General features: G+C 47.2%; 1 protein-coding gene across 6 annotated transcripts in view; it reads left to right on the forward strand.

The window, feature by feature from the left end:
* The window catches only part of GTF2IRD1 (GTF2I repeat domain containing 1), a 91,314-nt gene that overhangs the window by 29,877 nt on the left and 45,359 nt on the right, over positions 1-16,078 (forward strand). For all 6 annotated transcript variants that reach the window (XM_077311214.1, XM_077311209.1, XM_077311212.1 and 3 more), the window contains exon 2: positions 15,937-16,065. In XM_077311214.1, the coding sequence (XP_077167329.1) occupies positions 15,943-16,065 (123 nt within the window). In that variant the 5' untranslated portion in view covers positions 15,937-15,942. The remainder of the gene's footprint in view (positions 1-15,936; positions 16,066-16,078) is intronic.

Below are 16,078 nucleotides of genomic sequence, written 5' to 3' on the forward strand. Positions count from 1 at the left end.
AGTTTCCAAGACGACGAATGCCAGTTGCCATAGGCACCATGGGGCCTGGAATTAAGATTGCGGGTTTTTTCACCCCGGTCACGCAAGCGGTAGCTGAGCCGAAAGTTGTTGTTTTTTTTCTCGAAAAGAAAACAGTGACTGAAATAACCAGAGTTTCGTCTTTATAACATCAAGGAACCCCAGGCTAGGGATTGTGTTTCTTGTCTTTTATTTGCGACGTCTTTCCAAGGAATCTTGGCAGGCGCTCCAATTCTGGGATACATTTGTAAACGGGACCTTAATAATCATAATGATAACGGGGATAAAATCGATCACTCCCGTTGCCACGGCTGCCTCTGAGGGAGAGCCATGGTTGCAAGGCTCCTCTTCCTTGGCCCTGTTGAAATTTTGAGGAAGGGGCACGTGCATTTTCCTTTACTTGGGCCTGGTCCCGTTCCATCTCTTTGATCTTCCTTCCTCCGTCCCTCCCTCTTGACTCGTTCAAGGATCATTGCTTTAGGATGCTTTGGGCTGATCCTGCGTCGAGCAGGGGTTGGACTAGATGGCCTGCATGGCCCCTTCCAACTCTATGATTCTATGATCCTAACTTACTTTCCCCAATCCCCGGAAATTTCTAGGGATGTCAGAGCCCACGTGGGACCTGGGGATCCTCCAAATTAAACCTGGGAGATCTGTCGTCACATCTTGGCATCCTACAAATCCCAAGATCGTTGTATCTCTCCCTTTCTGCCTTCATAAGTTGGCAAGATCTAGAGATCTGAAAGAGTTCCTTCAAGGACTTTCCATTCATTCATTCATTCATTCATTCATTCATTCATTCATTCATTCATTTGCCGTTCAAAGCTTTTTAGCAGATCAGCTCACTTGGGTATTGTGTTGCAGGCCTTTTGTAATGTGTGTGTCTTTATATTCTCTTTTCCGTTTTGTTAATATACTGTTTTGGACACTTGTCTAATAAGCACTGTTCAATAGTTGTTCTTTCCCTCCATTCCATGATATAGTTTTACAGCCATTTACTGTTGCTATTCAGAACCTTGCAGGAGCCTGGGGCCTGGCATGCCTATAACACAGTTCAGAGCTGAGAGCTTCCTATCCTCTTGTCTTCTCAGATGCAGTTAGAAATGCAGTTAGTTTGTGGTCTCAAATATATATAGCCACTCAGATAAGGAAGCCAAACTGATCTCTCCCTCCCATCACACATCTTGTACCGTTTGTTAATATTCCATTGCAGGCAATTTCTTCCTGAGCACCTCGCTAATGAGCGTTCTGTAACATCACAGGAGCTCAGTGGGCTTACAGAGGAATAACATATGGTGTGAAACCTATATATAAATGATGTTTCCTTACGTGTGGCATGCTGCCTTCTAAATACCAGTATGTAGCTGGCACAGAGTGGTAAGCCAGCAGACATGCAGTCTGAAAGCTCTGCCCATGAGGCTGGGAGTTCGATCCCAGCAGCTGGCTCAAGGTTGACTCAGCCTTCCATCCTTCTGAGGTCGGTAAAATGAGTACCCAGCTTGCTGGGGGGTAAACGGTAATGACTGGGGAAGGCACTGGCAAACCACCCCGTATTGAGTCTGCCATGAAAATGCTGGAGGGCATCACCCCAAGGATCAGACATGACCTGGCTTGCACAGGGGATACCTTTACCTTTACGCAGCTGGTATGAATAATGTGTGGGACATTTTAAATTTACAAAATGCTTCATCTAATGTGATATTTCTTTATGACTGGCTCATCAGATAGGTCAGTATTATTCCCTTTTCGTAGCTAGGAAGGGTACCTGCTATTGATGGCAGCTTTGGCTAAGATAGAATTCATAGGACCTCACACTCTTTCGCTGTATGTTTTAAAAATACAATCAGAGAATATTTCGAGTAAATTATTTTATTCCCCCTCCTCCTTGTTTGAGATATCAGTACGCAGCTTCTAAGATATTTGCGGAGAGGAGCAAATTGAGATTTGAATCCACAACTATTTCTTTCTCTCATCCACCCTTTGCACAATTATCCTGCTTAGCAGATTGGTCTAATTCAGAAGCTTGCAGCCTGCAGCTGAAACGCTAGCCGGTCCAAATTTTAAAAAGTATGTTGTTACCTGCAAATGCAAGAAAGTACGAGTTGATTGGCAAGCCATTTAACCACCTCTCCTGGGAATGCAGGAAGCAATTTTTGTGATTAGCTAGAGAGGTGTGGGTGTGTGTTGGAGGGGGGGGGACAGGCCACTGTTGATGAACAGAGACGAGCTTCGCTCACTAATACACCCTGCTAATTTTAGGCTTTTGAAACTGTCTGTTCCATGGAGTGCAACCCGAGTCCTTGTTAGTATTTGGAGTGTGTTTTTATTTCTTTTCATGGAAGGGTAAACTGCAGTGTTGATCTTTCAACCAGTGTCTGTTTCTAAGAACTGGGGAGAAGGACCTTGTTTTGCTGTTCAGGTTCCGGGGGTGAAATTGAGTTGTCAAATGCCCCTAGTCAGGTAACTTTATTGGCCTGGGTTGCAGATTCTGGGCTGAGAGTTGTGTTAATGTTAATTTTAATGGAGTTTTAATTGGGGTTTTATTGTCTGTGGGGTTTTTACTGCGTAACCCACCATGAGCTGTACTGCCGGGAGTGGCAGGAAACAAGTTAAATAGACAGATGGATAGATGGATAGACAGACAGACATAGAGATGGATGGATGGACGGACGGACGGACGGACGGACGGATGGGTGGGTGGATGGATGGGTGGGTGGGTGAGTGGATGGATGGATGGATGGATAGATGGATAGCTGGACAGACAGACAGACATGGATGGATGGATAGATGGATAGCTGGACAGACAGACAGACAGACAGACATGGATGGATGGATGGATGGAGACAGACGGATATGGATAGATGGATAGATCACTTTCAGTCCACTTTGGCGCCTGTTAGTGAGTGGATTTTGCCATTCCACAGCATAAAATCCAGTTGCAAAGTGCTCTGAAAATAGATAGAAAGTGCATTATTTAGTGTGTGAGAAAGCTCCCTAACTCTTCTCCAGCAAACTGGCAAGGCTGCCCTCTGAGACTCCCTTCCCCCCATGTTTTCCTCGTGGCAACTTGTCCTGCAAGTACCCTAAGTGTTGAAGAATGCGGCACATACATTGGCAGCATGAGATGTGCCTGCATGCTTTCATTAGCTACACACACGAGAGAAAAGACCTCTAAATGATGATTGTGCTCATCCTTATTCCCCCCAGGTCGGTTTGAAAGGAGGGAGAAGCCATGGCAAGTACAAAGTGTGTGGGGATTGCTTTGCTTTTGATGTCCGACTACCCTATCCTGGAAGGGGGAAAAGACCCCAAGAGAGCTTTATTTGATCCTTCTGAATTGGAAGCAGGAGTGTATCCCCTCCAGGTCTTCTAGAAGCACAGTGAGAAGCACAGCACACTGGATCTTCTAGAATTAGGGCTGCCAGGTCCCCCTGGCCACTGGAGGACATGAAGGGGGTAGGGTTGTTGGATCCAGATTGGGAAACATTTGGAGATTGGGGGATGGAGCCTGAGGAGGACAACGACCTCAGTGAGGTTCAATGTCGCCATTTTCTCCAGAGGAACTGATTTCTGTAGTTGGGAGACAAGCTGTAGTCCCAGAGGATCCCCAGGTCCCACCTGGGGGCTGGCATCCGTAGAAGACTTGCTGAAACTTGACCCCCCCCCCGCATCTGCAAAACCAGCTTCCTTTTGAATTTCGGAGCCTCACTGAGCGAGGGAAGAGACTTGGACCCAAATATTACTGACAGCCAGTGGTTAAAAGTAGCGGACTTTGGAGAGCCGAGTTTGATTTCCCCAGTTCTCCTTGAGCCAGTCACAGTTCTCTCAGAACTCCCTCGGCCTTACCTGCCTCACAAGGTTCCCCTTGTGGGAAGAGGAAGGGAAAGTGATCATAAATTGTTTTGAGACTCCTTAGAGTAGAGAAAAGTAGGGTATATAACCCAAGTCGTCTTCTTCCAGACATTCCTCTTCTTGGTCCAAGCACTTTAGCTTTTTCTCATTTGGAAAGTGTTCCAACCCCGTGACCTCTGTAGTGTCCTATTATTTATGTATTTAGAGGGTTTCATCCTCTCTTTTCTCCAAGGAACTCAGAATGACGTAGATGCTTTTCCGATCTACCATTTTATTCTCACAATGCCGTACCCTGTGCGGTATAACTGGCTCAGGATTATCCAAAATGAGTTTTATGACAACAGGGAATTAGAACTCGGGTCTCCCAATCCTAAACAAACCCCCTAATACTGCACCACAGGATCTCGCACTAGCTCACTCTACAACAAGGCAACCAAACGGCATATAGACTATTCCTAAAGCAAGCCCCCCTCTGCCTACCACCTATTGCATTATTTTGGTCCTCGTCTGCTCCTCTAGTCTACCTGGCTTGCCTCGAATTCTCTCTCACCCATTTGCCTAGGAAATTTGGCTGGCCTGCTTTTTGTCCATAGTGTTGTACCAGTGTTTGCCTAAGTGATTAGCAAAACCACAAGCTGAAACCCAAATCTGGTCGACAAAACTTTGCTCCTCGTTGTTCTGTCATGTGTTTTGAAAGTGTGGTTTCCACGGCATTTCCCTCCCAGAGACTCCAGGTTCGGTAGACTGTTGCTTGTGGTTATGAGCCGGCGTGTCTCTGCATAAAAGCCAGTTTTTGCTGGTGGTCCTGGAGATTTCAGTGGCCATGCTGGGATTCCAGGGGTGACCTCCAGCTGAAATAACAGGGTTCTAGCAACAACGTGGGAGTTGTGGTAGGCTGGTATGCCAGATACTGTTCAGGGCCAGGTGCCTTGGACGGATTAACTCACTCTGTTTCCCCACTAGGAATATTTTTCGGATTTGGATTTTTAAAGGGTTGACTTTTTCGTCTGTTTCCGCACTGAAACCTGTTTGTTCAGGCGCAGAACCGAATTGCGCCCTCACCTTTTCAACCTTTGACCATGGAGGAACCCCTGGAAAAAAATGTCCAGCTTCTTTGGAAGGCTGGACTCAAATCCTGCGTGAATTCTCTGCCCTTGCGAGGACTTGCCCCCAAATCTCCCGGAATTTCCAGATGTGGAGTTGGCAATGCTGAGACGGAGAGAGATGAGATCAATAGGTCCTACACCCAGGTGCAGTGGCCCCATGAAGTGTACACCACATTGACCTTTTGAGAAACTGGTATAATGGGCCATTTGTCACTGGACAGGATTTAACTAATGCAACCCCCCCCCTCCAGGTAGTCATTTTGTGCTTTTTCTATATTTTTGTTTTTTAATCATTACATTTTTTAAAAAATCCCTCACCGTTCAAAACCTGAGCCATTAAGAAAACTGTATCGTGTCTTTATGTCAGGAATAATACCGTTTTTTTCATTCTTTTCTCATACGGATATTGTAATTCTCTGCTCTAATAGCTTGTCTGGATTGAAACCGCAAGACTTATTTTTAAAAGACACGCCTGTCAAACTGTTAGAGAGAGCCTGTTAACTGTGCGCGTTTTAATAAGATTAATTAATAGATTCAATCTGCATACATTTGCGTGTGAGAACATTCCTTCTTAAGACGAAGGGTGCCGTGCTTGGTTTTAAGGTTGAGGCATGAGGGTCTCACTCAAGAGACACCATCTTTAGAGAGGCATGCGCTCTTTAGCCTATGAGATAAACAAGGAGGATGCTGCTAAGATGGCTGCTTTGGCTTAATAAGAAATCTGCATAAAGGCGTATTAATAAAATCAGTAGCTCCTTAGACCAGGGATTCCCAACCTATCGACCCTCAGGGGTCCACGGAAGCTCCGGAGAGGGTCTACGGCCTTTCTTCTCCTGCCTTAATGGTCTCAGCCACAAGTTAGGGGAACAGGCTGCTTCCATCGCTTCCCATCCCCCCATGAGTGAGAAAGAGCCTTAGACCTTCCGCCTGTGCTGTTTTTCCTGACCAGGAATGGGCTTGTGTTTGCCATACTGGGAGCCATATTTGTACTGATATGGCTGTGTGTGTGGCTCGTCAAATGGGGACACACAGCCCCCAGCAGGGCAAATAGCGGCCCCCCCAGGACTCTTGTAAGTTGCCAGAACAGCTCAGGAAGGGCAGTCTAACCCCCTCTCCCTCTTGCTACAGTCCCAATCTCAGATCTCAGAGCCCCCTTTGCTCTTAGGGATCACAAGCTTCCAGAATCTATCTATCTATCTATCTATCTATCTATCTATCTATCTATCTATCTATCTATCTATCTATCTATCTATCTATCTATCTATCTATCTATCTATCTATCTATCTATCTATCTATCTATCTATCTATCTATCTATCTATCTATCTATCTAGAGCCAGTTTGGTGTAGTGGTTAGGAGTGCGGACTTCTAATCTGGCATGCCAGGTTCGATTCTGCACTCTCCCACATGCAGCCAGCTGGGTGACCTTGGGCTCGCCACGGCACTGATAAAACTGTTCTGACCGGGCAGTGATATCAGGGCTCTCTCAGCCTCACCCACCTCACAGGGTGTCTGTTGTGGGGAGAGGAATGGGAAGGCGACTGTAAGCCGCTTTGAGCCTCCTTTGGGTAGGGAAAAGCGGCATATAAGAACCAACTCTTCATCTATCTATCTATCTATCTATCTATCTATCTATCTATCTATCTATCTATCTATCTATCTATCTATCTATCTATCTATCTATCTATCTATCTATCTATCTATCTATCTATCTATCTATCTATCTATCTATCTATCTATCTATCTATCTATCTATCTATCTATCTATCTATCTATCTATCTATCTATCTATCTATCTATCTATTGGATTTGTATACCGCTGCTCCCAGGAAGCTCTATGACCTGACCAAAAGATGCCCCTGGGGAAAAAGTCACATGGAGGTTTGACACTGTGAAGACATTTTCAAGCGGCAACCAGGGAGGGCGATGAACCCAGACCAAGACAGCCTCTCATATACCAAGTTTTCCAAAGAGAGAATTCATGTATACGAGAGGATGGGGGGAAAGGATTGCAAAAAAGCACAAATCTAATGAGAGAATCATAGGACTCCACAAACCACAAAGCCAAAACCGTCAGCTAAAAACTAAACAATATCTTCTTGCTAATGCCTAGCCTAAATATCATGCAAAATCATGGTGTAGTTAAATGAACCATGCTTAGGGTGATTAGCCAAGAACAGTCCCATGTTCCGAAGTGTAATTGATTAGGGTATGTCAAACCAAGCTCTGAAACCATGGCTTGAAGTGAGCCTCGACTATGGTTTTGTGTGATGTATGAATGTGGACATCCTGGTTTTTTTCATTTGCGCCATCAAACTTGCCGATGAGTTGACCAGGACATAAGCAGGGTCTGCGCAGGGTGTGTTTGCACGTGTTTGAAAGTGATGGAACCAACGCCTGTTGCTTCAAACCAGCCTTTGAATGATCCCCTGTAACCCTGGTTTCGCCATCGAACCATGGTTACCCTGTGGAATCATGGTTTGTCCGGTTTCAACTGAACGGGTGAATGATTAATAAACATTCTGTTTTTTTAAGTACTGTTCTTTAGAAAATCCATCCAGTGCAGTGTCAAAGCACAGGCGAAACCAAGGAGGTCCAATCCCAGTGTAGACCTTCTGGCCTTTCCAAATCGAAAATAGAAAGGGTTTGCTGTTCCCTTGTGCAATACAATACCTTGGCAGTGGGGTAGCATTTGCACCTAGCCCTACAAGTGCTAGAAGTTCATTGTAGGATAGCCTCTGAGCCCTGATTTTGTTTTGAAAATGGGGCCACAGTTTTTTGTGTTTATTTCTCTCCCCCCCCCACCCCAGTGATTTTGGAACAAGTCTCCAATGAAGGTCAAATCCTGCCCTGCTTGAGAGATCAATAGGCACTTTGTTACTGACTTGGGGGTTGGAGCAATGAGTGTGTATTGGGATTTTTTTTTTGAAAGCGAGAGAGATTAATCTTTAATTGTGCCTTGGCTGCACTTCAAACGGGCTTCTTTTGTAATAAGATTTTCCATTGTGACCAGAGTTGCTAGAGGATATAGGTCATTTTCCTCAGCGTTTTGTCAAAGTTGCTTTGCTCCCCACCTCCCCCCACCCCGGACACCTTTTCATAAAACCTGCAATGGAGACGTTTGGATTTGAGAAAACACAGGTAGGTAATACTTGCATTTGAATGACGTCCTTTTCTTCACCTGATGGGTCATTCTCCACCCCCCCCCTCCATGCCCCCCCCCATCTGGCTTTGGTGCTTTTAATAGACACATGGGACCAATTATTTACTTCCTGAAGAAATGAAATTTTCAGTGGGGTTGGGATCTGCTTTGAATTAGTGCAGAAAGAACCTTTTTGGTGTTTAACAGGGGGGTGAGTGTGCATGTGTATGGTGGGAACCCCCCCCAATGCAAAAAGAAAGCTTTTAAAGTTAAAAGCTGAAGGCAGCCAATAAACACGGATACAGTTCGAATGGCAGTGAGAAGACCCCGATTCTTCAAAGAGGAAAAAAAATCATGGAAATATTTGGAAGAGATGAGCTTTGTGAGCATCTCCTGTGAGTAAGGGAAGAACCGAAGCAGCCATTCTAGTTTCAATTATAGTTTGGTTCAGTTTTGTGACCACTGTCCTGACTTTTATTTATTTAGGTCAAGCTTTCTCAACCAGGGTTTTGTGAAACCCTGGGGTTTCTTGACAGCCCTGGAAGGGTTTCCCGAATGGGTGGGAGTTAATTTTTAAATATATATATTTAAATTTGTTAGACATTTTCCCAGTGATATGACCACACATGGCCATGTCAACCCACTCACCCCTCCCAAAATGGCCAGTGATGGGCCTGGAGGGGATAGGAAGGGGAGAGGCCCCAGGTGGGCATGTATACAACTATCCTTCCAAACCATATTCTGCACAATTGTGCCACTTCTGGGGCTTCTCGAAGCCTGAAGGATGTTTCAGGGGATTCTCAAGGGTAAAAAAGTTGAGAAAGCTTGATAAATGCTTAACACATTTAAAATATATATTAAAAGCCAGTTTGGTGTAGTGGTTAGGAGTGCGGACTTCTAATCTGGCATGCCGGGTTCGATTCTACACTCCCCCACATGCAGCCAGCTGGGTGACCTTGGGCTCGCCACGGCACTGATAAAACTGTTCTGACTGAGCAGTGATATCAGGGCTCTCTCAGCCTCACCCACCCCACAGGGTGTCTGTTCTGGGGAGAGGAATGGGAAGGCGACTGTAAGCCGCATATAAGAACCAACTCTAAAAACTCTCTAAAAATTTAACTCTCACCCAGTCATGAAACCCTTCCAGGGCTGTCCAGAAAGCCCAGGATTTCATGAAACCCTGGTTAAGAAAGCCCAGATTAGAATATGAAAATTGCTGCCAGAGGGTATTGTGATGGCCACAGGAATTGACAGCTTTAAAAGGGGATTGGACAGATTCTTGGAGTACAGGTCTATCAGTGGCTACTAGCGGTGGTGACTAAAGAGAACCTCCGTGTTAAGAACAGTCAGCCCGAATCTCTCTGACAGGAGGGAACTTCAGGGGAAGGTATTGGCCTCTGTGCCATGTAGTTGGTGGGCCACTGTGTGAGACAGGATGCTGGACTAGATGGACCACTGGTCTGATCCAGCAGGGCTCTTCCGATGTTCTTAGGAAGGCCTTGGCCTCTATGCCCTGTTGTTGGCCATCCCAAGGCACTGGTTGGCCACTGTGTGAGAAATGAGGCTGGACTAGATGGACCACTGGTCTGATCCAGCAGGGCTCTTCCAATGTTCTTATGAAGGCCTTGGCCTCTATGCCCTGTTGTTGGCCATCCCAAGGCACTGGTTGGCCACTGTGTGAGACAGGATGCTGGACTAGATGGACCACTGGTCTGATCCAGCAGAGCTCTTCTTCTGTTCTTATATTTACAGAGCTGTATAAGAACAATAGATCTGCCCTCCCTACCAAAAAAAAAAGAAACCCACCTAGGAAATTATCGATTCAAAGGAACCCTGGAGCAAAGCACGTGAGAAATGCAAGTAAATGCTGCTGAACAAAGGAAGGCTTACCAATTGCCAGCCTCATCAAGGGTTGACAATCTCCAGGTAGTGGCTGGGGAACACCTGCTATTACAACAGATTTCCAGAGAGCCAGTTTGGTGTAGTGGTTAGGAGTGCGGACTTCTAATCTGGCATGCCAGGTTCGATTCTGCACTCCCCCACATGCAGCCAGCTGGGTGACCTTGGGCTAGCTAGGGCACTAATAAAACTGTTCTGACTGAGCCGTGATATCAGGGCTCTCTCAGCCTCACCCACCCCACAGGGTGTCTGTTGTGGGGAGAGGAATGGGAAGGCAACTGTAAGCCGCTTTGAGCCTCCTTCGGGTAGAGAAAAGCAGCTTATAAGAACTAACTCTTCTTCTTCAGATGACAGAGATCAGTTTAGCTACGGGAAATGGCTGCTTTGGAAGGTCGTCTCCATGACGGGGTATCTCATTGAAACCCCTCCCCTCCTCAGACCCCAGCATCTGCAGGCAGCACTCCCAAATGTCTCCAGGTTTTTCCCAGCCCGAAGCCGGCAACCCTGGCCCACAGTCTGTGGCCTATGCGTGTGTAAAGTGCCGTCAGGGAGCAACTGACTGATAGAGACCCCAGCAAGGGGCTTCTCAGGGCCAGTGAGAAGCACAGTGGGGCTTGCCTCTGCCTTCCTCCGCAGAGTCTGCCTTGGTGGTCGCTCTTCCTAGCACTGACCCTTTGCAGCTTCCGAGATCTGACGAGATCAGGCTGCACTGCGCCCGCTGTCCCTCATCTGACTCGTGATAAGGCGTCTTTCTGCACAGATTAAGATAAAGATGCTTCTTATTTTGAAGTCCCCTGAAAGCTCCCCTCCCCCGCATTCCAGATGCTTCCTCCCTCACTTCCGTGGGCCGCCGGCGGAAATCTTGCCTATAACCGTTAGAAACGGGTCACGTCGTTTTTGCTCTGCTTCTTTGCCCCCGTTCCTGTGTTTATAATCCTTTTTTTGGAAGGTTTCGTATCTCGAGAAGGCCAGCCCGAGATCTGATTTGGGGCTCGCTAGCCACGATCCGAAAGAGGCAGAGCCGAAACTGAATCTCCTCAAATTGTCAAAATTCGCCGAATCTCCTCAAACTGTCAAAATTCTGCTCTAGCTCTGACATTCTGCAGAAGTCATTTTGAGGTGGTCGGGAGGGCTAGAAGCTTGAGGGGACTTGCATACTCCTCAAAAAATGTGATTTCTTTTGGGGGGGGGGTTCAGAGGTTTTTGATTTTGTCATTTCATGTGGCACACACACACAGTCTGGCTTCTGATGCAGCCTTGGACATTTTGATGCAAAACTCAGATGTGCGTAGGCTAATGCAGGACATTTAGATCAGCCTTCTTGGGCTCCCTTTTGCTGTTGCTGGAGCGCAGGTGGGGAGGCTGAATCTGACCCAGAGTGACTCGCCTAAGGTCACCGGGTCAGTTTGAGGCAGAGGTGGGCTTCAAACTGGCCGTGGTGGTCCCTGTGCTTACAAGTTCCATCCATTTGTGCTTGGAAGGCGTTAGAGATGTTGTTGTCGGCTACACCTTTGTGACTTTCTGGCCCCGCTGGTTGGCTTGCACATTTCCCCTTTATATCCACATCACTAACTTAATAGGGAAATGGCTGGCTTTGTATGCAGGATGAAAGCAGCAAAATCCAGAGCCCTGCATGTTGATTGTGTGGGTCTGGAAAGTGGGCGCCAGCCTACTGCCCTCCCCCAACCTCCATGCAATTTGTGTGTGTTCTACACAGCGCTAGCACACAGGGAGAGTGTTAGCGCACATGCTTCTTCTTCTTCTTTGCAATCTGCTGTGTTCAGAAAGCAGGAGCAAGAACACGCGTGTGGATGACCAGTTGTCTGGACAAGTTTCAGGTCGACCACAGACAAAGCCGAGCTCTCTGCCTGCCTACTCAGAGGATTCCCCAGAGGTGCAGAAAAGATGACCCTGTAAAATAACTCAAAGGGGGGGGGGAAGCCTGAAAAAACGTAACTGGATCAAGACTGAGCGGGCTTCAGAATGGAGGGAATGTTGAGACTGGCTGATGAATTGAGCATGCTCCTGAAAGGAGGGAATATTGAGGCTTGCTGATGAAGACTGAACATCCTTTAAAAGTGAAGGGAAGCCACACTGATGGAGACTGGGCGTGCTCTGAAGGGAGGGAAGGCTGGTGGGAGAAACTGCGGGGGGGGGGGGGGTGAACCTGCTTAAGAGCTTACCGAAGGGGGAAGACATTTGAAATCGTGGGTGCAGTGAGATCCTGGCCCAGACACAAGGCAAATATGCCTGGGAGCTGCCCCTTCTCCCTCTGCTCTCTGGCCAGAGTTGGTGGCTGGATGGAGAGGCGCTCCCTGCTGGCTCTGGGCCTAAGCATGAGGAAGAGGCATCCAGCTTAGAATCATAGAATAATAGAGTTGGAAGGGACCTCATGGGTCATCTAGTCCAACCCCCTGCACTATGCAGGACACGCAACCCTATCACTCATCCACTGTAACCTGCCACCTCCTTGAGCCTTCACAGAATCAGCCTCTCCATCAGATGGCTGTTTAAAAATGTCCAAAGACGGAGAACCCGCCACCTCCCGAGGAAGCCTGTTCCACTGAGGAACCGCTCTGTCAGGAACTTCTTCCGGATGCTTAGGCAGAATTTCTTTTGAATTAATTTCATCCCATTGGTTCTGGTCTGTCCCTCTGGAGCTTCTTCCTCTAGCATCAGCGATTGGATGGTGGGTGACGGAGAGTCCTCCAGTAGAGCTTGAGGAGAAAGATGCCTGGCAGGGGAGCATACTGGCATCTTTCTCCTCAAGCTCTACTGGAGGACTCTCCGTCACCCACCATCCAATCGCTGATGCTAGAGGAAGAAGCTCCAGAAGCTCCATACTGGTGATGAAGCCGGCTGGTGGGGTTCCATGACGCACAGGTGGTTCCCCATCCGTGCACAGGAGACCACCGCTTTAGATCTCATCAAGCCAAGAAGGCCCAGTCCAATCAAAACTTGACTAGGGGAAGGCAGCCTCAACCTGGATTGCCCAGGTTAATGCAACCTTGTCCATCTCCCCCCACCCATTGTCCTAGTCTGAGCACTGGCCAGAAATGGAGAAAGGGTGTAGAAAACCAAGTAGAAATCCCAATAGCAGGAGACAGTGCAGACTGTCTCCAGGAGAGGTGCAGCTCTGAAAACAGGTAATGCATACCTTAAGTGCTTCTTCATGAGGCCCTTTCTAAGGCCCATCTGCTGCTTAACAGGCATCCCCACTCAATGGGCTTTCTTTTTTTGTCCCTTGCATCCAAATCTCCTCTCTCCTGCAGGCCATTCGATCTCAGCCCCCCCCCCCCCTTCCCCAGGGCCTTGAGCTCTCTTCTTGGCAATTGTTGCCTCATTAGCAAATTGAGTTAAGCTGAGCTAGCTTCATTCCCAGTCTCCAGGCAGCCTCCCTAGTCTCCGCATCTCTCCCCCCCCATCCATTTTGTTTCATTAGATATTTTCCTGTCTCTCTTTCACATCAACAAGCGATTTATTTTCCACACACACTTTGGTCTGTTTTGCAGTGCGGGCCTCACGGTTGGCCTGGATCGGTGTCGAACTACCGCTGAACAAAAAATGCCAGGCTCATTTTAATTGCGGAAACCAAAACAAGGTAGCAAAATAATTCGGTGCTTTCCTGAGAAGGTATGGCAGCCAGCATCTACCTTCATAGGCAGGAGCGAGAGGAGTATTGTGATTTTAGTCTGGTCTGGCCTGGCCTGGGGGGTCATTGCTGTGGCCTTAGGCAAGCTGTATTCTTCATGTCTCGGTCTGTGCATCTGCAATATGCGGAAGACAGCACTGGCCTGCTCTGCAGGACCGTTGGAAGAGATTACTGCAAAAAAGGCGTGCAGATGCTAAATATTACCACCTTGGTCTCTGTGTATTTTCTCTGCTTTTAGCAGTTTTGGAGGTGGAACTGTATGAATGGATTGTAAGAACCTCGGAACAGCCCTGCTGGATCAGACCAATGGTCCATCTAGTCCAGCATCCCGTCTCATGCAGTGGCCAACCAGTTCCTCTGGAGGGCCAACAACAGGGCAGAGAGGCTGAGGTCTTCAAGGGAACATAAGAAGAGCCCTGCTGGATCAGACCAATTACCCACTTAGACCAGCATCCTGCCTCACAAAGTGGCCAGCCGGTTCCTCCAAGGGGCTAACAGCAGGCCATGGAGGCCAAAGCCTTCCCTGATATTGTCTTCTGACACAGGGATTCAGAGATTGACTGACTGCCCCTGAATGTGGAAGCCCTCTTTAGTCACCATGACTAGTAGGTCCTGATAGACCTTTCCTCCATGAGGTTGTCTAATCCCCCTTTAAAGCTGTCTACTCCTGTGGCCTTCACTGCATCTTCTGCTAGAGTATTCCACATTCACTGTGTAAAGAAGTATTCCCTTTTGTCAGTCCTGAATCTATTGTGTAACAGCTTCGTTGGATGCTCTTGAATTCTAGCATTTTGGGAAAGGGGGAAGGTTCTCTTTGCCAGCTCTCTCCACCTGGTGCATGATTTTATAAACCTCTATCATGTCGTCCCCTTATTTGCCTCTTTTTTAAACCGACAAATCCCAGAATCTTCAGCCTTTCCTCCTAGGGAAAGTGCTCCAACCCCTTCTTCACCTTGGTTGCCCTCTTCCGTTTGACCTGATTTGACTTGCTCAGAAAGTCTAGTAGACCTATTTCTGGGCCGCAGCCCTTCAGACTGGAGCGGGAAGTAGAGGGCTGTCTTAAATGATGAATTAATAAAAAGAATTCCCTGCACAGAAACTTTGTGGGCCTCCCCAAGGAATAGATTCTTTGTGTGGGACAGCTACTTTGGCTCAATCCAAGCAAGGAAGAATGGCAAACTGTGCCTCTCTGGTTCAGGGCCATGGTGTCACATTTAACATTATTTATTATTTACTTCTCGTATGGGGTGGGTGTAATAGATTTCACAATCTTAGGTGAAAGGAGGGTATTCTGGAACCTCGTCCAGCATTGCTTGATGGATATATCTGTGAATATTTTCCTCTGCATTACTGTCCTTGAATATTAGTATTTAAGCAGGGAATAAAAGATACTTTTTTGCTTATTATACTTTATTGTATACTTAGATCAGGCTTTCTCAACCATGGGTTTCTTGACGGCCCTGGAAGGGTTTCCCAAATGGGTGGGAGTTAATTAATTTTTAATTTTTTTTTTTACATTTGTTAAACGTTTATCTGGTGATATGACCATATATGTCGACTGTTCTCTCTCTCTCTCTCTCTCTCTCTCTCTCTCCCCCATGGCCCATGATGGGTGGATCTGGGGGGAGCAGGAAGGGGAGGGACCCCAGGTGGGCATGTACCCAGCTATGCTTCCCAATCTTATTCTGTATGATCACGTCACTTCTGAGATTTCCCAAAGACTGAGCAATGTTTCAGGGGTTTCTCAGTGGTAAGAAAGTCGAGAAAGGCTGACTTAGATATTGGCCACACAGTTGGTTCTTTTTCTTTAAGATGTTGTTTTCGTATGCTCCTTTATGGGTGTCTTTATGGGTGCAATATAGCCAGGAGAGCCTCAGATTATCTGGCTGGCAGGAAAGAGATGCTGGGAAGTGGTTTTCCATTGCCTGTCCCGTCCCCCAACGTCACAACCTTGGTTTTACTTTGAGGTTGCGCTTTCAAAGGGTAACCAGGGTTGACTTTGCTTAGCTTCTGAGATCTGACCGGATTGGGCTCATCCAGGTCGGGTTACATTTCAAGGGTTGGGTCAGGATGGGGCTTTGCAAGCCACAAATGCCGTCATTCAGTTTTCATGTCTGTTGGTTTTATTATCCATTCGCCGAATCTTGTTCCTCTTGCATCGTTTTCAAGCATGCGTAATCTTCCTTGGGTCTCTGTAAGGGAGGCGGTCTAGCAACGAAGTAGACAGACGTGCCCAATCTGAAGCTCCTGGCATTGCTTTATTTCAGGTGACGATGGCACTGCTGGGGAAGATATCTGATGGGCCACCGAACCACTCCAGGCCCGACCAGTGGCACTTGGTGTTCTCCCAGAAAGACGAAGTCATCACCAGTTTAGTGTCTGCCTTAGATTCTATGGTAAGCTTTTGGG

This window comes from Paroedura picta, chromosome 15, assembly GCF_049243985.1.
Source record: "Paroedura picta isolate Pp20150507F chromosome 15, Ppicta_v3.0, whole genome shotgun sequence".
NCBI lineage: Eukaryota > Metazoa > Chordata > Lepidosauria > Squamata > Gekkonidae > Paroedura > Paroedura picta.